Source organism: Gopherus flavomarginatus, chromosome 14 (genome assembly GCF_025201925.1).
Source record: "Gopherus flavomarginatus isolate rGopFla2 chromosome 14, rGopFla2.mat.asm, whole genome shotgun sequence".
Lineage (NCBI taxonomy): Eukaryota > Metazoa > Chordata > Testudines > Testudinidae > Gopherus > Gopherus flavomarginatus.
The window spans coordinates 44,171,027-44,194,153 of record NC_066630.1 but is presented as its reverse complement, the minus strand read 5'-3'; the positions used below and the strand labels follow the sequence as shown (position 1 = coordinate 44,194,153).

The window sequence follows — 23,127 nt, the reverse complement described above, 5'->3', positions numbered from 1 at the left end:
TTCAGCCCACCCCTGCTGCCTCCCCCTGCGGCTCTGCCTGAAGCCAGCCACCCCATAACCCCCTGTCTCCAGCCAGCCCCACACCCCTGCCCTGCCTCCAGCCAGCCCCATGTCCACTGGTGCCCTATAGTTCCCAGGGCAGTAACCCTGCACACCTGCTTCAATGAGTGGGGAAGGGAGCAGCTGGGACCCACACACGTGCACACCCTAGGGTGACCAGCAGCAAGTGTGAAAAATCGGGATGGAGGTGGAGAGTAATAGGCTCCTATATAAGAAAAAGACCCCAAAATTGGGACTCTCCCTATAAAATTGGGACATCTGGTCACTCTAGCACACCCCCAGGGATTGGTGGGGACCCATACATGTGAAATGGAGCTCAGTTCTAGTTCAGGCCCATCTTTTTCAAAAAGAACTTTAGGTAGGGTTAACATACATCTGTATTTTCCCAGACATGTCAGGATTTTTGGTTCTTAAATGGCCATCTGGGAGGAATTTTGGGGAATTCCTGGGAAAATATGGACGTATGGTAATCCTATCGGTACAAAAAATACATACTGTGGCACACCCCTTAAATCAGAACTTTTCATAGGTAACCGGTTGCTAAGAAATGAAAGGCTTTTTTTTTACTTTTTTTTTTAGTCATCCCTGCTGGGTCCCACCGAAAATGTTCCAATTAGGCCCCTCACTTCCTAATGCTGGCCCTGCTGAGGTGGGGCCCTCTGCATTGCTGGCGCTAGGTGAAGGATTTGCTCTTTTAAAGTAGTTCTGTTCCTTGGTTTGTGTCCCATTGCTGTATCTTGCCCCATGGCACCACTGAGGAGAGACTCAACACAAGGGAGTGATTTTTATTCATCCACATTCATGACAGATGCACCAAAAGGTGCCAGAGTGCTCAGCAGATGCTGCTGCTTGATTCCTTCACACCTCCATGCAGGGTTCTCACCAGGGCAGGGTATTTCCTTCCCAGTTCACCAGAATACCATGGTGTTTCTCAGAGAGGTCACAAATCACCTTCATGAGCCCACTCACGCTCTCGTCCACCGTCAGGTCTGCCTGCAACATTCACACCAGAGCGTGAGATGGAATACAGCTGCACTTTCCTTTCCAAGCACTAAGTATCCAGGGCTGGCTGGGGGTTCTCAACCTCTTCCATATGGTGACTCCCATGTTCCAACAGAAAGATGGCCAGATACCCTGGATTTCTATCTGGCCATTGATTGTTTGAAAAGTGTGAATTGGGAGTGCTTTATTCCAGGTGGGCCTGATTGCTATAAAAAGGCAGCCGTTGCAAACCAGTTGAGCGGCAAACAGTGGAGAGGCTAACAGAGGGAGTTCGCCTGGGGAGAGCCCACTGAGACTTTTATCTTGCAGGCTTCTCTGAGCAGTTACTGCAACAGCTGTGAAACTGCTTAGAAGGAAGGTAATATGGATGGTGAGCAATCAGCTGTTGTGACCTGCACAGGATATGCCATGTTTGTCTTTCTTCCCCAGGACAGAAGCAATTCTGTCTGTACAAAGTGCAAGCTGGTCCCCATATTGGAAGAAAAGGTTCAAGGTCTGGAGATCAATATCAACCCTGCATTACAGAAAAGAAAATGAAGACTTCCTGGACAGATGTCAGAATATGTTTCTACAGGCACAACATTCTCAAAAATCAGAGCAAGTTGCTCAGTGGGGACAGAAAGATGGTGAAGAAAATTGGCAGCACGTGACCTCCAGAAGAAGAAAGAGAAGAATCCATGTACCAGCAATGCAGCTACAGGTGAGTAATCATTTTCAAGTTCTCTCCACGGTACTAATGCGGAGAGTGGACTAGATGATACATCTGAGGGAAGGGAGCAGAAGGAGACTCCACCAATTGGAAGGCATGAGATGCACTGTCCTAGGGATGGGGGTTCCATGACCACCGCTCCAAAGTGGTGGTAGTCAGGGACTCCCTCCTAAGGGGGACTGAGTCATTTATCTGCTGTCCCAACCGGAAAACCGAGAAGTGTGCTCCTTGCTTGGAGCTAGGATTCACGATGTGACGGAGAGATCGCCGAGACTCATTAAGCCCTCGGATAGCTACTCATTCCTGCTTCTCCACATGGACACCAATGATACTGCCAAGAATGACCTTGAGTGGATCACTGTAGACTATGTGGCTCTAGGAAGAAGGATAAAGGAGTTTGAGGTGCAAGTGATGTTCCTGTCCATCCTCCCCGTGGAAGAAAAAGCCCCAGGTAGAGATCGTTGAATTGTGGAAGACAACGAATGGCTACGCAGCTGGTGTCAGAGAGAAGTCTTTGGATTCTTCGACCATGGGATGGTGTTCCAAGAAGAGAGAGTGCTAGGCAGAGACAGACTCCACCTAACGAAGAGAGGGAAGAGCATCTTCGCAGGCAGGCTGGCTAACGTAGTGAGGAAGGCTTTATAGGAGGTTAACCAGGGAAGGAGACCAAAGCCCTGAGGTAAGTGGGGAAGTGGGGTACCAGGAGGAGGCACGGGAAGGAGAGCGCAAGAGGGGAGGACTCCTGTCTCAGACCGAGAAAGCGGGACAATCAGCAAGTTATCTTAAGTGCCTATACACAAATGCAAGATGCCTGGGAAACAAGCAGGGAGAACTGAAAGTCCTGGCACAGTCAAGGAATTATGATGTGACTGGAATAACAGAGACTTGGTGGGATAACTCCTATGACTGGTGTACTGTCATGGATGGATATAAACTGTTCAGAAAGGACAGGAAGGGCAGAAAAGATGGGGGAGTTGCATTGTATGTAAGAGAGCAGTATGACTGCTCAGAGCTCCAGTATGAAACTGCAGAAAAACCTGAGAGTCTCTGGATTAAGTTTAGAAGTGTGAGCAACAAGGGTAATGTCATGGTGGGAGTCTGCTATAGACCACCAGACCAGGGGGATGAGGTGGACGAGACTTTCTTCCGGCAACTAACTGAAGTTACTAGATCACAGGCCCTGGTTCTCATGGGGGACTTCAACCACCCCGATATCTGCTGGGAGAGCAATACAGCGGTGCACAGACAATCCAGGAAGTTTTTGGAAAGTGTAGGGGACAATTTCCTGGTCCAAGTGCTGGAGGAACCAACTAGGGTCAGAGCTCTTCTTGACCTGCTGCTCCCAAGCAGGGAAGAATTAGTAGGGGAAGCAAAAGTGGATGGGAACCTGGGAAGCAGTGACTGTGAGATGGTTGAGTTCAGGATCCTGACATAAGGAAGAAAGGAGAGCAGCAGAATACAGACCCTGGACTTCAGAAAAGCAGAATTTTACTCCCTCAGGGAACTGATGGGCAGGATCCTCTGGGAGAATAACATGAGGGGGAAAGGAGTCCAGAAGAGCTGGCTGTATTTTAAAGAATCCTTATTGAAGTTGCAGGAACAAACCATCCCGATGTGTAGAAAGAATAGTAAATATGGCAGGCAACCAGCTTGGCTTAACAGTGAAATCCTTGCTGATCTTAAACGCAAAAAAGAAGCTTACAAGAAGTGGAAGATTGGACAAATGACCAGGGAGGAATATAAAAATATTGCTCAGTCATGCAGGAGTGAAATCAGGAAGGCCAAATCACATTTGGAGTTGCAGCTAGCAAGAGATGTTCAGAGTAATAAGAAGGGTTTCTTCAGGTATGTTGGCAACAAGAAAAAAGTTAAGGAAAGTGTGGGCCCGTTACTGAATGAGGGAGGCAACCTAGTGACAGAGGATGTGGAAAAAGCTAATGTTACTCAATGCTTTTTTTGCCTCTGTCTTCACAAACAAGGTCAGCTCCCAGACTACTGCACTGGGCAGCACAATATGGGGAGTAGGTGACGAGCCCTCTGTGGAGAAAGAAGTTTGCAGATGACACTAAACTGGGAGGAGTGGTAGATATGCTGGAGGGTAGGGATAGGATAAGTAGGGTAGGGTAGGGATAGGGACCTAGACAAATTAGAGGATTGAGCCAAAAGAAATCTGATGAGGTTCAACAAGGACAAGTGCAGAGTCCTGCACTTAGGATGGAAGAATCCCATCAGGGCCGGCTCCAGGCACCCGCATTCCAAGCTGGTGCTTGGGACAGCAATCTGCAAGAGGCGGCAGTCCCCCTTGTTTTGCCCCCAAGCAGCACACCAAATTACTGCCGCGGAGGGCGGGGGCAGTCTGTGTACCCTTAGGGCGGCAGGCACGTTTCCACGGCGGCGGCAATTGGGCAGCAGCTTCTATGTTTAGCTGTCTGGGCGGCTTCAGCTAAACATAGAAGCTGCCGCCAAATTGCCACTGGTGCAGAAACACGCCCGCCGCCCTAAGAGCACACGGACTGCCCCCGCCGCCCAGGGCGGCAATTTGGTGCGCTGCTTGGGGCGGCGAAAACTGTAGAGCCGGCCCTGAATCCCATTCACTATAGTAGACTAGGGACTGAGTGGCTAGGCAGCAGTGCTGCAGAAAAGGACCTAGGGGTTACAGTGGACGAGAAGCTGGATATGAGTCAACAGTGTGCCCTTGTTGCCAAGAAGGCTAACGGCATTTTGGGCTGTATAAGCAGGGGCATTGCCAGCAGATTGAGGGATGTGACCATTCCCCTCTATTAGGCATTGGTGAATGGGCCCCACACTACAAGAAGAATGTGGAAAAATTTGAAAGAGTCCAGTGGAGGGCAACAAAAATGATTAGGGGGCTGGAGCACGTGACTTATGAGGAGAGTCTGAGGGAACTGGGATTATTTAGTCTGCACAAGAGAAGAATGAGGGGGTATCTCATAGCTGCTTTCAACTACCTGAAAGGGGGTTCCAATGAGGATGGATCTAGACTGTTCTCAGTGGTACCAGATGACAGAACAAGGAGTAATGGTCTCAAGCTGCAGTGGGGTAGGTTTAAATTGGATATTAGGGAAAAACTTTTTCACTAGGCAGGTAGTGAAGTGCTGGAATGGGTTATCTAGGGAGGTGGTGGAATCTCCATTCTTAGAGGTTTTTAAGGTCAGGCTTAACAATGCCCTAGCTGAGATGATTTAGTTGGAGATTGGTCCTGCTTTGAGCAGGGAGTTGGACTAGATGACCTCCTGAGGTCCCTTCCAACCCTGATATTCTATGATTCTAGCAAGGAAGGTGGTTGTGACCATCTGAAACTGGTTTGGATCCCACTTGCCTGAAGGGGTCTGAGAATTCCTGGCCTAAAGAATCTTCTTTTCCATATAAAACTAGTGCAGTTCAATCAAGTGTCCCTTCCTCCTAGCCTGGAGTCTTGTGTAGGGGCTTGTCTGACTCCTAAAGGTTTCCATTCAACAGGCCACTTGCCAGAGAGTCATACCCTGCTCCCAACAGTGATTTACCTTGACCTGGGGGCTTCCCACCAGTTTCCATGCTTCTGGCAGCTCTCTACCCCAACTGACCTCTTGGCTTTTCTAATCACCTGGTCCCTAGCTGATCAGTCTCAGCTGGGGGGGTCACTGATCTGTCACAGGTAAGACTGAGCCTAACTCCCCTTAAAGAGCCAGCCACCCTTTGACACCATGGTTAATATTGTCCAAATCTCAGTGTCTGGACAGACAGGGTGGAGCTCTGGACTTACATAAAAATGGAATGGGTATGTCATTGGAAAACACTGATTTCAAGACTTGAGGATGACTCAGACGCTGCAGCTACACAAACCCATTTTGGGACATACACCATTGCACTAGGACCAGTTCAGCTTCCCCGGTGCTAACAAAGGTGAGCGAACCCGCGTGCACTGGAAATTGGCCCTTTTAGCTTCCTGTCGTCTAACCCCATCCAGAGCAAGCCTACATACTACAGCCATAGAAACACCAGCAGCTGGGATACACTGGCCCTCACACTGTTGCTTAGCTCTGGTGGAGATACGCTGGTCCTGTATTTCCTAAGTATCATTGGGGTAGATGAGGCTCAGTAGTGTGTGCTGCAGAAGGCTTTCTCCATACCCTGCTGTGTACCATCATAAGCCTGTTTTTGCTGAAAGTCCTTCAATTTTATTTCATGAATGATGTGGCCTGAAGGCTGGTGGATCCTCTGTGAATGTTCCATTTTTCTCCTGAGCAAATGATTTAATTATGGCTGTATTAGTATCTGGCTCTAGTTCCTTTTCCCTGCCAACACACATATCACAGCAGAGGCAGCAGAAGGATCCCTGAGTAAAAGGAAATGCTGGTGCATCCTCACCTTTCCCCAGACAATTTCTCTGCTGGGAGCCATAATTACCTGCACATTAGGTTGAAAGTTTCCCAGCTCGGTTTTCACCCAGCCTGGGTGCAGTGCAGTGCACAGGATCCCGTCTTGCTTGTATCCCATCGACTGGCACTTTGTGAGCATGTTCAGCGCCGCCTGGAGGCGAAGCATATGGTGAGCTGAGGCAGAACCACAGCAACCCCAGGCACAACCCACCAGACCCGGCTCATTCACATGTGGGGGACGCTGCATCTGGGAATGATCCACATTCACTGCCTGAATAGCCAGGAACTGAGGGATTCAGCCAGGCTGTGGGAGGGGAGAAGTGCTGTAGTGGCAGGGGGAAGAAGATCCTGGGGCAAGGGAAAGGCAGCAGAGGGAAGACGAGAGGAAGGAGCCTTCTGTAAGGGAACTGTTGGCCCTTTACTGACACTCAGGGGGGATTTGTGGTGGGCCATCTCCCAGTACCAAAAGAAAGAGGAAGAGAAATCAGGATCCTGAGACTGACTGACTGAGGCCAACGCTCCAGGTCAACCTGATTGACAGGTCAGCCAGGCCAATGAGGGAGTCACAAGGCAGGGGGTCCCATCCTCTGTGTGAGCTGGAGCTGCTGGGCCTGAGCAGGGCCAAGCTAAGGAGAGCTGGAGTCAGAGCTGCGCCAGAGGCAAGACCGGCGCTAGAGTTTTTCGCGCCCTAGGTGCACGGCCATTTCACCATCCTGCGCGCCGCTTCTGCGGCTCCGGTGGAGCTGCCGCAGCCATTTCTGCGGAGGGTCCGTTGGTCCGCGGTTCCAGTGGAGCTGCCGCAGGCATGCCTGCGGGAGATCCACCAGAGCTGTGCGGGACCAGTGGACCGTCCACAGGCATGCCTGCGGCAGCTCCGCCGCAGCCACGGACCAACGGACCCTCCGCAGGCATGACTGCAGCAGGTCCACCGGAGCCGCCTGCAGCCCTCCCCCCCCCCGGCAAAATACCGCCCCCTGAAAATCCTGGCGCCCTAGGCGATTGCCTAGTTCGCCTCAATGGAAGCGCCGGCCCTGGCCGGAGGCAGAGTGGAGCTGGAGCTCAACCTGGGGCTGGGGCTGGAGCCATCTGGAGCCAGGTGCAGGGAGCAGCTGGGCAGAGTAAGGGGGTTCCTGGGCATAGGGTCCAGCACAGGGAGACCCCACCAGTCAAGAGGCATTGCAGGCCGCACTGGGAGGGGGATCATAACCCCCATGGGAGGACAACACTGGAGGGAAGGGCCCTGCCACCTAGAACTTGAAGGCATGTGGCCATCGCCTGAGTCAGTGTCTGACCCGCAGCATCCCTGCAGCACAGCCAGAACCTGGGCAGGGGCCTGGGATATGTGAGGAACAGACTGTGCACTTCCCATGCATTCTAGCAACAGCTGTTTGGGGTTCCCCTGTGCCACAGAATGGAGTGATGGCTTTTCCTTTCACCTTTCCCAGTTTCTACTTATTTTTAATGACTTGCTGTTTAATAAATCATGTTTGCTTTGAACTATATGCAATGATCAGTTGGTCAGGGAAGTGTCCGGAGCAGAAAGAGTACCCCGGAGTGGGGAACACCCTAGCCCTGTCCTAAGTATGACAACCAGATTGGGGGTCGAGTCCCCGGAATCCTGGGCCCAGTCTTGTCAGGGTTACAAGGACTCTGCACAGATGAGAGTAGATGGGGTCTCCTCAAGCCAGGGCCTCTGGGTAAAGGGAGTGAGAGCGAGGACTAAGGTCCTTTGACTAGCGAATTCCAATGGTGTAGTTCACGGGTTCTCAAACTGGGGGTTGGGACCACTCAGGGGGTCACCAGATTATTACATGGGAGGTTGTGAGCTGTCAGCCTCCACCCCAAAACCGGCTCTAGCAGGATGGGGGTGTCTGGGCTGTGGGGGTTCCCCACAGCTGGGCTCTGGGAGGAAGTGAGTGCAGGTGTCTGGGCTTTGGGGGCCCCACACAGCCTCCTCCATCACCCCTCAACTAGAACTGGGTTGTCATAGGGGTTTCGTTAACTCTCTACTCCTGGGGAATCTTTATTGCTGTTGTCTATATTGTTGACATACTTGTTGACAGTATTTTGAAATAAATTACAACAAGAATTGAAACTGGAATGATTATATTGTGTTATTTTGACAAATAAAATGCAGAATTTTCCACAATTGTAAAATGTTTTGCTCAGAATTTTTAAATGTTGGCATAGACTTTTTATTTTTTTGGTGCAGAATTCCCCCAGGAGTAATCATTTGCAGGGTTTGCTCAGCACCTTAGGACCCTTCAGGTGAGCAATAAGGTGGCTGAAAAATATTGGTCTTAAAACAAAGCTTGGGCTGTTGGAGAGAGAAGCAGCGTGCACATGCAGGAAGAAATTCCATCAAGATGACCACTGGACGCGTGGTGAGAACATCCCTATTGGGAGCTCAATGCACATGGGCATTTACGAGTTGTGGAGTGGAGACAATAGGAGATTGTAAGATCAAGAGACTTAGCAGCGTTGGAGCCAAGTGTGGTGGAACTTGTGAGGCAGCAAACTTCCCAGGGAGAGTATGAAGTTTCTAACAGCTTTGTAGCTCCATATCCATCTTGCTTCAGGAGTCTGGCCAGTATGGTGGATTACATGGCCGCCTTTAGGCCTATTCCATCAATTCCCCTGAATTGGGCCCCGCGCCTAAGAGGGCCCCGCACCCAGTGAGAATCCCTTCCCTGGCTAGAGGCGCCTTTTTCATTTTTACTCACCTGGCGGTGCACCGGGTCTTCAGCGGCACTTTGGTGGCGGGTCCTTCGCTCGTTCCGGGTCTTCGGCAGCGGGTCCTTCAGTGCCGCTGAAGACCTGGAGTGAGTGAATGACCCTCCACCCAAGGGCCGCCGAAAACTCGGAGCACCGCCCGGTGAGTACAAGCCCCACGTGGTTTTTTACATGTGGTATGTTGTTTGATTGTTTGTTTTTTTTAAGTAATACCTGCCGGGGCCCCATCAAAACTGTTCGAATTGGGCCCCGCACTTCCTAAAGCCGACCCTGGTGGATTATATCTGCCTGAGGATGGTCCCTGTTATGCCACCAAGGAAAAGGGGGCAATACTTTACATCCCATCCCAGAGTGAAATCGATAACTATGCACTCACAGTCAGCGCTTGTAGCAGTCTGAAAAAAGTGTGTGTGGGTGTCTATCATCTGTAAAGCAATTAATTCTGCCCCCCAAGCCTGACATCAGTTCTGCTCCCCATCTGACCACTGCTCCAGCTGCAGGGCCTGGGGTTCCTCATGCCTCTGTCCCGGGACTGGAGAGGGAGAAGGTTTAGGAGTTCTTTGTCCCCCTCTGCTTCTTCTCTCACTGGGTGTTGCAGGGAAGGTTATTCTGTTATATGGACCAGTCACAAGTAGTGGGCAAAGACCCACCTTTCCTATTGGGGGTTAAATACACTACATTTGGGGGCATTGTGGATGTAACTGTTTCAGAATGGTCATTACCTTCACTCATTATCTTCAGGCTGAGAAATATGAGATTCAGTGACTATCCCATGACTGGTTAGCCTGGGAGAGACATACCTTGCTGCAGCGGTAGGAGACTACTGGCACGAAGGAGAACGTTTCAGGAGTTTTCTCAATGGATCCCAGAACAGTGGAGATGTTGACAATGGCCGCCTTGCTGCAGCTCATCCCTTTCTGGTTGCTTCCCAGGGCAGCCTTCTTCAGCAAGGGCAGGAACGCCTGGGGAGACATTCGGTCACTTTGTCCTTGATAACAAACTCACCAGCTTCTCATACCTAAATCTGCCTGCACCTGAATCCTACTTCCTGTGCTCCCACAACTGGCTCCCCCCTTTGCTTCCTCTTCCCACTCCCCATTTCCCACCTGCCTTCACGGCACCTCTTTTGCTAGGAACAGCTTCCTAATTAACTATCTTTGAGCATCTCTGCCTTCAAGCCACTCCTCAACCACCACCTGCTCTGTTTCTTCTACCACCTAGAATGTCCCTAAAATGCCACTGTCTGTCCTGAATCTGTTTGTGTCTTCATACTATAAACCCTTTAGTGTGAGAGCTGCATTCTATTCTGCTCTGCACGTTGCCAGCTGTAAAATGCCTGGTCCAATTACAATACTGTATAAGTAATAATAATACTAATTGATTAATAATAAGGCTCTAGATGAGGCTTGCAATGTCTGGATCACCAATGGCATAAAAAGTGGGTGCACTAAATTCTCTTCTTTGTTAGGCCTGTGTCACCCCATTAAAGTGAATGGAGCATGTCAGTTGTTACCAGGGCAGCTGCACCTTTGACCCCTTCTCTGGTCTCTGAGTGCCCCCCATCAGGTGTTACACCTTGTGCCGTTACCTCCCCAGGTTGGAATCCTGAGATTCCCCAGGTCTCAGAGCAGGTCTGGTTTGGCACCTGCAAGCAGAGCTGAGCAAAAGTTTTTGACCAAAACTTGTTTTCAGTGAAAAATGCAAATTAGGTGACATCACAATATCTCACAATTTCATGGCAATTTCATAGAATTGTTCTTTTTGGAGAAAAATGCAACGTTTCTGAAAAAATTGAAACATTTTAATTTTTCATTTCAAAATGACATTTTGGACTCTTACCTGGGTCACTAACAGTGGCCCAACAACGTTCGTGTTATAGACACTTAACATATCTTCAGGAGTGGCTGACTCAAGTGTGCTTGGTGGCATAATGCCAGCATTATTTATCAGCAGATTTAGGCCAGTTCCTCCCAGATGGGCCTCAGCTTTCTTTGCAGCGCTCTTGATGCTCGCTGAGTCTGTAGCTTCTGGACAGAGAATACAGGACTGGTTATGAGCATGGTTTGATACATTCCTGATACTATATGAAATAAATACAGCCACAGTTATGGTAGCCTGGTTAAAAGCATATCTCTAGAGACAACTGACACAGAATTCAGTTAAGATGTTGAGCAGAGGCCTGGCTCACTCCTAACTCTGATGGATCGCCCACAACCTGCAGCCCAATTTTAACCACATCACTGTTAGAATGTGCGCTCCATTCCCGAGGTCAGAGCAGGGAGCACAAATTCAGTCCGGGATTTCCTGTTTCAGGTGAAAAGTTCAGGCATTTTAAATTGAGAACAAGTTAGTCCAGACCTGGCAACATCTCTAGGTTAATGAACTGGAGACTTCAGTGCAATAAGAGTTTATTGAGTAGATTGTAAGTGCAAAATTAGACTCACATAATGCCACTTAACACTTAGAAGTATGGGTTTGGATGCAAGCTAAGGAAGGATCTTCTGGAAAGCAAGGGGAAAATTTGGAATGAGTGCTTTCATGGCTGCACCTACCCTCATTAACATTGTACTACATAACTTGAAGATGTGATGGTGATTTGTGCAGTAGAGAGGTGAAAACAGTGTCTAATGACTCTTTGGGCCAATTTAAAGCTGTTTTATCAGAACTAGCTTTGTGCTAATTTACAGATTTACTCTAAGTTAATTAATGTTAATCATGGACAACCTTAGCTGAGAACTTCCAAGTGTTTTCGTGTTTCAGTTTTATGCTACAAATGGTCAAACTTGAATGGCTAAAGTTAGTCTTCTACAGTCGTATTTTGGCACCTGAATATTAGTAGCTTGATCAACCACTGAAAGCCAGTAGTTCATGTCTATTCAGGTGCTTAAATATGGATTTAAGAGCTTAGAGTTTATGTCCTATGATTAAAACACTGGGTTAGGAACCAGGTGATCGGGATCCCAACTCTGCCATAGACTTCCTTTGTGATCTTGGCCAAAAGTGTCCACTAATTTTGGGTGCCTGTCTTGAGATACCATTGGGCCTGGTTTTCAGAGGTGCTGAGAAGTCTGGTTGAAATCATTGATAGATGCATGTGCTCAGTTCCTTTCATAATCAGGCTCTCAGAAACTATAAATGGCCTCTTTGAAATTCAGACCAATGTAAACCAAAGACATTTGCTCACCTGAATTTGTTAAAACCCGGGTCACAATCTAAGGAAGAATCTGCATGCATGCGAGGGTGAACAACAGACTACAAACAAAACAAAACACAACAAACCACTTCTGTCTGCAGAATAATCTTGTGAATTCTCAGGCTAAGGGAGATTTATTTTTGAGAAAGTTAGAAGGGAGGAGGAAAAACTGTACTAGGACTGGAATGGGTCTGGAAACTATAATCACCTAATCTCTGCTGAATGATTCCACAATATGTAACCTCATTCAACACCTTATATTGTTTGGTCATGTATTAGTAGATAAGTTCTGTTGCTATGACAGCCTCACCCCACCTTAGGGCATGTTGTATAAGGAATATTCAGGCACATTCTACCGTAATATTGTCAATCTAGACTGTTCTCGCAGACTCTAGGCTTGGCTGAGATTTCATTTGTCATCTTCTCTCACTGCAATTCTCACAAAGGTGAGCATGATCCAGTCCTGTTCCTGTGCTGGACTCAGTGACAGAACATCTTTTTGATTTAAAGGGAGCAGAACCAGGTGCAGTGTTTGGCACAGATACCAAACGAGGCAGGCAGCCTCTGTAACTGTGCGCTATGCACTGTTCAGCGATGAGGAACTACGATCCACTGACACTGGCAGTGCATTAAGAAGTTGTGGTCTGTTTAGCGGTACTAGGAAGCTGGAAAAGAATGGATGTGGAAAGGGTCATAGAGAACATAGAGCAGAGACTGCGAATCAGAAAGCAGCTAACGGAGAGCTGGCCTTGCAGTGTCTGCAGCGTGCTGGTTGGCAGGAGAAATGCACTGAGGACATACCTAGCTGCAGAATCACAACATTTGGGTGCTTGGAAGCCAAATTTTTTAGTTCCTGGAAGAAAAAAAAAAAAGCATTATGTGCATCACCCCATCAGCCGGAGCTCTGGCACCAAGAACACCCACAGCCCTATGGCACAGATTCTGCTGTCACCCACATGCAATCCCATTCATTTCAATGGGGTATGTGAGCTTAACAGAGAGCAGAAGCTGACACTGTGGCTGGCCGTTAGTAATGCCTGGGAGCGCCAGGACACTGCTCTGAGTGAAGACCATGGGAATAGTGTGGGTGATCATGGAACCAAAAAATCAGATTAGGTGCATATGAAGTCCCAGCTTTTCCCATTTAGGGCCCTTACCCCATGTTGTTCCCCATCCATTCTGTCCTTCAGCTGGCTTTTCCTTTCCACACACCTTGCATGTTGTTCACTCCCTTTTTCTGTCCATCACTCCTCATCCCCCATCCATCCTCTCTTCTAACCTGACTCCTGGTTCTTCTTTCCCCATCCCCTCAGCCTCTCTCTATCAGTTCTCCTCTTTCCCCCATTCTCCCAACTCTGCCCCAGCCATCACTCACCTGCTCCCCCATACCTATCACTCACTCCTGTTGACAGATTTTTCTCTTATTCCAGAGCCCCCTGGAGCAGGTACTGGGGATCAGCTCATGTTTTAGTAATTGCTCTGTGGAGACCCCTGAGAAACAGCTAAGGAACCTCCCAGACCTCCTCCCTATGGGCTGCTGTGAAGTAGTAAAGGTGCATCTTTTAGCACCAGGTGGTGATAAAGTAGCAGCGCATAAACCCTTTTTGCCCCATTGGTGTCATACGGGGGTTGGGGGACTGGCTGGGGATATCAGTACAGCTGAGTGAAAATTTTTGGCCAAAACTCCTTTGAGCGAAAGTTGCAGATTTGACAACACCAAAAGAGCTTGCGAATTTGTGGTGATTTCTAGAGAAATCTGAAAAAAATCAAAATGTTTCAATATTTTGGTTCGAAACACTTTTGTTTGGAAATTTCCTGTAATTTTATTTTGAAAAAAACCTTCCAAACCATTTAAAACTGCTCAGAATCAGAACATTTTGATTCAGATCGAAGTAAACGTTTTATTTCACCTGAAATAGGCTTCTTCCGAATTTCTAACATTTTTGTAAAAATTGTTTTTCGTGTGACCCATAACAATATTTTTGTTCGTCTGCTTTTTTGGAATTGCCAGCAAACCAAAATACCCATTACTCGCCCAGCTCTAGATGTTGGCTTCTGGCCGGCCCCTCCGTGACAAGTCGTGGGCAGATTCGGAGAGGCGGGGTCACTGGGAACCTCCCTGAAGACAGTTGCTGGAGAGCAGGAGCCACTTAGTACCAATAGTCCCTCTAATTTTTTACGTCCATGTGCGGAATGAATTTTATGTGCACCCATAGGGAGGTGATGTGTGGCAGGGGTGGGACCAAGGGGTTCGGAGTGCAGGAGGGGGCTCAGGGCTGGGGCAGAGGGTTGAGGGGGTTGTGTGGGGTGCAGGCTCCGGTTGCATGTGTGGGATCTGAGGTGGGGCCGGGGATAAGGGCACTGATGAGCTCCCAAAATCCTAATAACTGGTTCCCTCCTGGGTCCTCGGCGGCTCTTTGGTGGCAGGGGTGGTCTTCACTTGCTCCAGGTTTTCGTTGGCATTTCGGCGGCGAGTCCTTCACCTGGAATGAGTGAAGCCTCCCTCCCTCCCGCCCCCCCCCCCCCGCTGCTGAAGTGCCACCAAAGGCCTGGTAGGGAACTGCGCAGTGAGTACACACCCCACCTGCCTGTCCTCCCCCACCATCCGACCCCAACCCAACCCACGTCCTGCCCCCAACTGCCCACCTCAGAACCTGCAACCCATCAACCCTCCCCCCGGCTCCCTGTCCCCTGACCAACCCCTCCCGAGACCAGGGGTGAAAGTAAGTCCAGTGACTTACCGGTACCCTGGGGCCAGCTCTGGCCCCTGGGAGGTGCGGGGCCTAGGGTGGAAGGGGCATGGTTGAGGGAGTCAGAGCCAGCCCCAGCCCACCCTGTAAGGTAAATGCCCCCCTCCAGGGTAGCAGCAGCAGCCCAGGGCTCTAAGGGCTATTTAAAGGACTCCCCTGCTTCTGCTGCACCGGCCTTTTAAATAGCCGCCGGAACCCATCCCCTATCCAACTTGCCCCACTCCCTGTCCCTTGACTGCCCCAACCCCATCCACCACTACCCCGAAAGACCCCTGGAACTCCCACATCTACCCAACACCCCCGTTCCCCATCCCCTGACTGCCCCCCCAGAACCTCCACCTCTTCCAACCACTCCCTGCCCCTTATCCAACCGCTCCTCCCAGCCCCGGCCCGGCCCCATTACCATGCTGCTCAAAGCGGCAGGAGCTGCAGAGCTGCCCAGAGTGCTAGCGCTGGTGGCGTGGAGTGAGCTCTGTGAGGGGGGAGGGAAGTGGGGGAGGGGCTGGGGGAGCCTCCCCAGCTGGGAGCTCAGGTGGGATGGACAGGAGGGTCCCGTGGGCCAGATGTGGCCCGCAGACCGGAGTTTGCCCACCCGACGGCCCCTTTAATAACCGGTTCTACACCAGCTTCTAAATTTAACAACTGATTTTTGTGAACCAGTGCGAACTGGCTCCAGCTCACCACTGGATGAGGGGCTTGGGGTGGTGGTAGGGCTCAGGCAGAGGGTTGGGGTGCAGGAGTGAGGGCAGTAGGGTGAGGCTGGGGATGAGGGATTTGGGGTGCCGGCTGCCCTGGGGCTGCATCGGGGAGAGAGGACTCCCTGCAGTTCTCTCTCGCTGCAGCAGCTCCGGGCACAGGGGAGAGGTGCCTCTCTCTGCTGGGGCAGCTCTGGGGCTGGGGTCAGCTTAGAGGGAACTTAGTTTATTACCCTCGCAGGGTTTGTCTACACTGCAATTAAACACCTCTGGCTGGACCATTCCAACAGGCTGCTTAATTCTGTTGTAGATGTTCATACTTAGACTGGAGCCTGGACGGTAGAACCCTGCGAGGTGGGAGGGTCTCAGAGCTCAAGTTGCAGCCTGAGCCCAAATGTCTATTGTGCAAGGAGCCAGAGAGGAAGAAGCATCAAAGGAAGAGCGCCCACTATAGGAAGGATTATGGGACACCAGGCAAATCTCACTTCCCCCACAGCAACATCAAGGGTTAATGGGTGGTCCCAGCACTGTTGGGGAAGGAGGGCTGGGGTCTCAGAGGAGGTGAGGTATTTGGGCAGAAATCGTGCACTTTTTGGATTCAGATGTCTGAGCATTTCTTGAATATCAGCATCCTTCCCCATACTGAGCCTGAACATTAGCCAGGTCTGCCTTCAACCCCTGGCATAACAGGCCTATGGTTCTGTAACAAATCGGGAATCTGATTGGGCAATGTGCCAGGCTCCCTGCCATCATTACATATCTGTGACATTCTAGCTGTGGCTAGATAATGATAATGGGGACAAGCGAGTGATGCAGCGTGCACTAGAGCTGCGTATAATTAACGTGCAGCAGTAGAGTTGCATAAGTGTCCAGGGGAGTGGAGGAGCAATGTCTGAGCAGCAATGGCTGAGGGTCATCTGGTGGCAGAGGCAGACAGAATGTCTGTGTGTGTGTTGGAGGGGAGCTAACAGAATGGCAGCACCTCACACCCACTCTGCATAAGACGCAGGGCAGTGGAGAATCTGGCCCAGTATTGTTAGGTTGGGTAAAACTGGGGTCAGTCCAAATCAGGCCTCCTACTGAAACTTGCAAGGTTCCTTGTTTTAAGAGGGCAGGAGGCTTCAGGAGTGGAGGGGAACATACAGCTGGGAAACCATGTTACAGACTGTCTCAGCCCTTATGGGATCTGCCATCTAAACCTGCTTTTATTCCATGCCCTTTGGGGGAACATTTTCTAAAACAAAGTTCAGCTAAGCAAAAAAGGCTGCTTCTCACCTGCGCTCGCACTCCCTCTGGGTCCCGGCAGGTGGCAAAGATCACTTCTGGTGGGTTCAGTTTCCCAATAAAATGCTTGATCAGCTCCAGGCCAATTCCCCGATTGGATCCAGTCACCAGGACACTACGGACATGAAACCCTGCCATGGTCTCTTTGCAGCTGCCTCTAGTCTCTCTCAGTCTCCTTCTCTTTGCAAGTTCAGTTAAATTTGGGCTGTTTCATTTTCCCTGATCTGATTTCACTCAGTTGAGTCCCCGCCCACCTTTTTTGTTAGTTTCATTGGAGGCGTATGTTTGTTTGAAAAGCTTATGCTGTGTTTGAGAAAATGACTCCTTTGATGAATATCCGGAATAAACAAGAGCTGAGTTGGTGGACATGAGGGTGAAACACGAGTTCGCTGTCTGAACAGCTGCAAGTCATTGAGATAGAAAATCCCTGTTATTTTCGTTATCATTCTTAAGGTCTTAGGATACCTCAAAGCCTTTTCTTTTATCACTAACTTCTCTGTGGGGGTCTCTCTTGCTTTAGCTGTATGTTCAGTTGAGTACATCGGCATAGGTTGCCTGAAACTGCAGATCCAGTGTGCTATGTAGCTCAGCGGACTTGCACAGATCTAGAAAGGGTAGGAGGGGAAATGGAGCAAAGTTTGTTAAACAAAACAATAATCAGAGAACTGGAAAGGAGAGTCAGTGCAAAAAACTGTCCTAGGGTAAAAAGAACAGGAGTACTTGTGGCACCTTAGAGACTAACAAATTTATTTCAGCATAAGCTTTCGTGAGCTACAGCTCACTTCTTCGGCTGCATAGAATGGAACACACAGACAGGAGATATTTATACATACAGAGAACATGAAAAGGTAGAAGTAGCCATACCAACTGGAAGAGTCCAATCAATAGAGATGAGCTATCATCAGCAGGAGAAAAAAACCTTTGAAGTGATAATTGAGGGTATGTCTACACTACAGGATTATTCCGATTTTACAGAAACCATTTTTTAAAAACAGATTGTATAAAGTCGAGTGCACGTGGCCACACTAAGCACATTAATTCGGTGGTGTGCGTCCATGTACCAAGGCTAGCATCTCTTTCCGGAGCATTGCACTGTGGGTAGCTGTCCCATAGCTATCCCATAGTTCCCGCAGTCTCCCCCACCCGTTGGAATTCTGGGTTGAGATCCCAATGCATGATGGGGCCAAAACAGTGTCGCGGGTGATTCTGGGTAAATGTCACTCAATCCTTCCTCCGTGAAAGCAACGGCAGACAATCATTTCATGCTCTTTTTCCCTGGATTGCCCTGGCAGACGCCATAGCACGGCAACCATGGAGCCTGATTTGCCTTTTGTCACTGTCACCGTATGTGTACTGGATGCTGCTGACAGAGGCAGTACTGCAGTGCTACACAGCAGCATTCATTTGCCTTTGCAAGGTGGCAGAGATGGTTACCAGCCCTATATCACTGTCTGCAATTGGAAATTGGCAATGATGGTTATCAATCCTTTTGTACCGTCTGCTGCTGTCATGGGTGCTCCTGGCTGGCCTCGCTGAAGTTGGTCGGAGGTGCATGGACAAAAATGGGAATGACTCCCCAGGTCAGTCCCTTCTTTATGTTTTGTCTAAAAATAGAGTCAGTCCTGTCTAGACTATTGGACAAGCCTACTAAAGAACCAGAGAAGCAAATGGGCCACTCCGGGTCAGAGCCCCAGACATCCCGCAGAAATGATGAGCTGCATGCCATTTTAGGGGGTGCCCCTGCAACAACCCCACCCATTGCTTCCCTCCTCCCACACCCCTCCTGGGCTACCATGGCAGTGTCCCCGCATTTGTGTGATGAAGTAATAAAGAATGCAGGAATAAGAAACACTGACTTTTTAGTGAGATAAAATGAGGGGGAAGCAGCCTCCCGCTGCTATGATAGTCCAGGCAGTCCAGAATCTTCATTAGACATGAAAGGGGGGGGGTGAGGAGTTCAGCCCCCAGTTGCTATGATGAGGATGTTTTTCAATCCTTTTGCACTGTCTGCTGGGAATGACCAGGAGTCATTCCCATTGTTGCCCAGGCGCCCCCGTCCAACCTCACCGAGGCCAGCCAGGAGCACTCACGGGATGATGAGGATGGTTTCCAAGCCTTTTGTACCGTCTACCATCAGGAAAGGAAGGGACGGGGATGCTGCTGTTCAGCGCCACAGCACCGTGTCTACCAGCAGCATGCAGTAGACATACGGTGACATTGAAAAAAGGTGAGAAACGATTTGTTTCCCTTTTCTCTCGTGGGGGGAAGGGGGTAAATTGACGACATATACCCTGAACCACCCGGGACAATGCTTTTGACCCTTCAGGCATTGGGAGTTCAGCCAAGAATGCAAATGCTTTTTGGAGACTGCGGGGACTGTGGGATAGCTGGAGTCCTCAGTACCCCCTCCCTCCCTCCATGAGCGTCCATTTGATTCTTTGGCTTTCCGTTACGCTTGTCACGCAGCACTGTGTTGAGTCCCTGCTGTGGCCTCTATCTGGAGATTTTTTCAAATGCTTTGGCATTTCGACTTCTTGAACAGAGCTCTGATAGAAAAGATTTGTCTCCCCATAAAGCGATCTGATCCAGTATCTCCCGTATAGTCCATGCTGATCAGCGCTCCACGCTGGGCAAACAGGAAATGAAATTCAAAAGTTCGCGGGGCTTTTCCTGTCTACCTGGCCAGTGCATCCGACTCCAGATTGCTGTCCAGAGTGGTCACAATTGTGCATTGTGGGATAGCTCCCGGAGGCCAATACTGTCGAATTGCGGCCACACTAACCCTATTCCGAAATGGCAACACCGATTTGAGCGCCACTCCCCTCGTCAGGAAGAAGTACAGATATCGATATTAAGAGCCTTTTATATCGATATAAAGGGCTTCATTGTGTGGACAGGTGCAGGGTTAATTCGGTTTAACGCTGCTAAATTCGGTATAAACCCATAGTGTAGACCAGGCCTGAGATGACCCATAGAAGGTGTGAGGAGAACTTAACATACAGACTAACACGGCTGCTACTTTGAAACCTGTCCTAGAGTAGTGTTAGCTAGAGAAGTCAGATCCATTCTGAGTGCCCCAGAGTACAGGTCATAGCTGCGGTTTGGCCCATCGATAATTGTGATTGAAATATGTAAAAGTCATGAAGCTCAAAGAGACGGGGATCTGATTCTGCTCTTATTTATGCTGGTGTAAATTAGGAGCAACTCCATTAACTTTGGAGATATGTCACCAGTTTAAATCTGACATGGCATGGGTAAGAATCCACCCCAGGGGTTCCACAGCAGATAGAAAGCTGTCCTCTTTGCTCTGCTTTGTGAAGGTTAAAGGGCTTGTGCCAGTGAGCAATTGCACATTTGATTTGTGCACAACACATGTTGTGGCCTTTCCTGCTCAGTATTAAGCATCAGTGTGTTTCTTGCGTGAGACTTTAATGGGCTGCACAGTGAACATAAGAATGGCCATACTGGGTCAGACCAATTGTCCATCTAGCCCAGTGTCCTGTCTTTCAACCGTGGCCACTGCCAGATGCTTCAGAGGGAATGAACAGAACAGGGCAATTGATCTTGTCATCCAGTCCCAGCTTCTGGCAGTCAGACGTTTAAGGACACCCAGAACATGGGGTTGCATCCCTGACCATCTTGACTAATAGCCATTGATGGACCAATCCTCCATGAATTTATCTAATTCCTTTTTTGTTTTTTAATCCATTTATACTTTTGGCCTTCACAGCATCCCCTGGCAATGAGTTCTACAGGGTGACTGTGCAATACACAAAGTACTTCCTCTGGTTTGTTTTAAACCTGCTGCCTATTAATTTCATTGGGTGACCCCCTGGTGTTAGGCTATAGATATTCAGGCCTGTCTACAAAGGCCTATACTTTAAGAATGTAGGTGCATTCTTATCACTAAGCTAGTTATAGAGGTATAAAAGAAAGAATCATAATCACTGTCTGTCTGTGTAAGGACCTTTTCTCACTGTGACAGTCTGAGGCCTTGGTTTTAGGCTAAGCCTTTGGCTAAGCAGAAGAGGCCAGCCATAAGCTGGGAAGTGTATGGTCACATCAGGGCCAGGGCAACCATTCAGGTAAACTAGGCGGCCGCCTAAGGCGCCTCGTGGTTGGGGGGCGCCTAAAAGCCCCCTCAGGAGAGGAGGTGGAGGTGAGCTGGGTGGGGGGGGCGCGCAGAGAGAGTTGCCCACAATAACAAGGGTGGGGGGCGCACAGGGGAACAGCTCCCCGCCCCAGCTCACCTCCGCTCTGCCTCCTCCGCTGAGCACACAGCCCAGCTCTGAGTCTCCTCCAATCGGCGCCGCACGCCTGGGCGGGGAGGAGAATTAGAGCAGCGCCGGTGTGCTCAGTGGGGGAGGCAGAGCCGAGGCGAGCTGGGGCGGGCTACCCAGGCAGGGTTAGCTTCTGCAGGAGGTCTCCCCAGGCAGGGGTAGCTGCCGGGCGGGGGGAAGTCTCCCCAGGCAGGGGTAGCTGCTGGGGGGGGAAGGGAGGAAGTCTCCCCAGGCAGGGTTAGCTGCCGGGCGGGGGGAAAGTCTCCCCAGGCAGGGTTAGCTGCCGGGGGGGGGGGGAAGTCTCCCCAGTCAGGGTTAGCTGCCGGGCGGGGGGAAAGTCTCCCCAGGCAGGGTTAGCTGCCGGGGGGGGGGAAGTCTCCCCAGTCAGGGTTAGCTGCCAGGCGGGGGGAAGTCTCCCCAGTCAGGGTTAGCTGCCGGGGGGGGGAAGTCTCCCCAGGCAGGGTTAGCTGCCAGGCGGGGGGAAGTCTCCCCAGGCAGGGTTAGCTGCCAGGCGGGGGGAAGTCTCCCCAGGCAGGGTTAGCTGCCGGGGGGGGGAAGTCTCCCCAGGCAGGGTTAGCTGCCAGGCGGGGGGAAGTCTCCCCAGGCAGGGTTAGCTGCCAGGCGGGGGGAAGTCTCCCCAGGCAGGGTTAGCTGCCGGGGGGGGGAAGTCTCCCCAGGCAGGGTTAGCTGCTGGGGGGGGGAAGTCTCCCCAGGCAGGGTTAGCTGCTGGGGGGGGGAAGGAGGTAAGTCTCCCCAGGCAGGGTTAGTTGCCATGGGAGGACGGGGGGGAGAGGAGTTAGCTGTCATGATGGGGGGTAGCTGCTGCGAAGGGGGGCTCCTCGGGTGGGGGGCTGAGTTAGCTGCCGTGGGGGGGGCAGGGTTAGCTGTGGGGGGTGCAAGGTGGAAGTTTCACCTAGGGCGTGAAACTTCCTTGCACCGGCCTTGGGTCACATCCTCACATTCCAAACTAGTCATAAGGTGCTATTGGGCTCTTAGGAATACAATCCTGTCCTGATAGTCCTGTCACCTCCAGAGAAAGGAAAGAGCCTAGGAGATGTAAAAGGAAACTTAGTTTGGTAGCATCCTGTCTGGCAAGAACTCATTTATCAAGAGCTGGGATGTGAAACCCTCATTTCTGTATTGTTCTCACTGTAGACTCCACCTCCCTATTGTTTGTCTGTATAATCTGTCTGGTTCTGTGATTGTTTCTGTCTGCTGTATAATTAATTTTGTTAGGTGTAAACCAATTAAGGTGGTGGGATATAATTGGTTAGATAATCATGTTACAATATGTTAGGATTGGTTAGTTAAATTTCAGTAAAATGATTGGTTAAGGTATAGCTAGGCAGAACTCAAGTGTTACTATATAGTCTGCAGTCAATCAGGAAGTAAGGGGGGGAATGGGAACAAGGAATGGAGGTAGGGAATTGGAAACATGTTTCGCTAAGGAGGGGAATGGGAACAGGAAATGGGAACAGGGACATAGGCAACACTCTGGTGTCAGAGGAAGGAAACTGGAATCACGCTTGCTGGACGTTCACTCCAATAAACATCTAATTGTTTGCACCTTCGGACTTTGGGTGTTGTTGCTCTCTGTTCATGTGAGAAGGACCCGGGAAGTGAGAGGGTGAAGGAATAAGCCTCCTAACATCTGGTTCTGGTGTTACATGAAGGGGTAGATAACACTTCCCTATTCATGTCTCCATGCCACTCATGATTTTATAGTCCTCTATCATCTCCCCCCTTAGTCGTCTCTTTTCTAAGATGACCAGTGTTAGGGAAACCCCCCCGACCCCACCTTACCCAAGGCCCCAGGCTTTTTGCTGAGAATAGAGTAAGAGTAGGCCCTTAGCTAGAAGCAAGAGTTTTAACTCCTGCTAAACTTGTTTTTCTGTACAAAGGGCACGCTGAGGCAAAAAGATGTGGTCAGGGCCCCAAAAAGAGGAACTAGAATTGGATAAAGGGGAACCAGGAGATCTGTTAAGTTATAACAGCTGAGTTATAAGAAAAAGTAATAGAACGGTCAAACCGCAGACTTGACT

At 50.0% G+C, this 23,127-nt stretch overlaps 1 protein-coding gene across 1 annotated transcript; it reads right to left on the bottom strand.

Annotated features, from left to right (window-relative positions):
* Positions 1–825: 825 nt before the first annotated feature.
* Positions 826–17,012, bottom strand: LOC127034029 (C-factor-like). The gene is made up of 6 exons (XM_050922448.1): positions 16,797–17,012; positions 12,878–12,929; positions 10,723–10,910; positions 9,684–9,845; positions 6,179–6,301; positions 826–1,053 (listed from the first exon to the last, which is right to left on the bottom strand). Exons 1-6 carry the CDS (start codon positions 16,941–16,943, stop codon positions 940–942), a joined length of 786 nt encoding a protein of 261 aa, XP_050778405.1. The 5' UTR covers positions 16,944–17,012; the 3' UTR covers positions 826–939.
* Positions 17,013–23,127: the final 6,115 nt, after the last annotated feature.

Bases quoted from the DNA above. Each gene is read 5' to 3' on its own strand.
- LOC127034029 (XM_050922448.1), bottom strand. From the start codon at position 16,943: ATGGCAGGGTTTCATGTCCGTAGTGTCCTGGTGACTGGATCCAATCGG. The intron at 12,930-16,796 runs GTGAGAAGCAGC...TTTTTCTTCCAG, and splicing joins CAGAGGGAGTGCGAGCGCAG to GAACTAAAAAATTTGGCTTC. The intron at 6,302-9,683 runs GTATGTCTCTCC...CTTCGCCTCCAG, and splicing joins TCTCCTACCGCTGCAGCAAG to GCGGCGCTGAACATGCTCAC.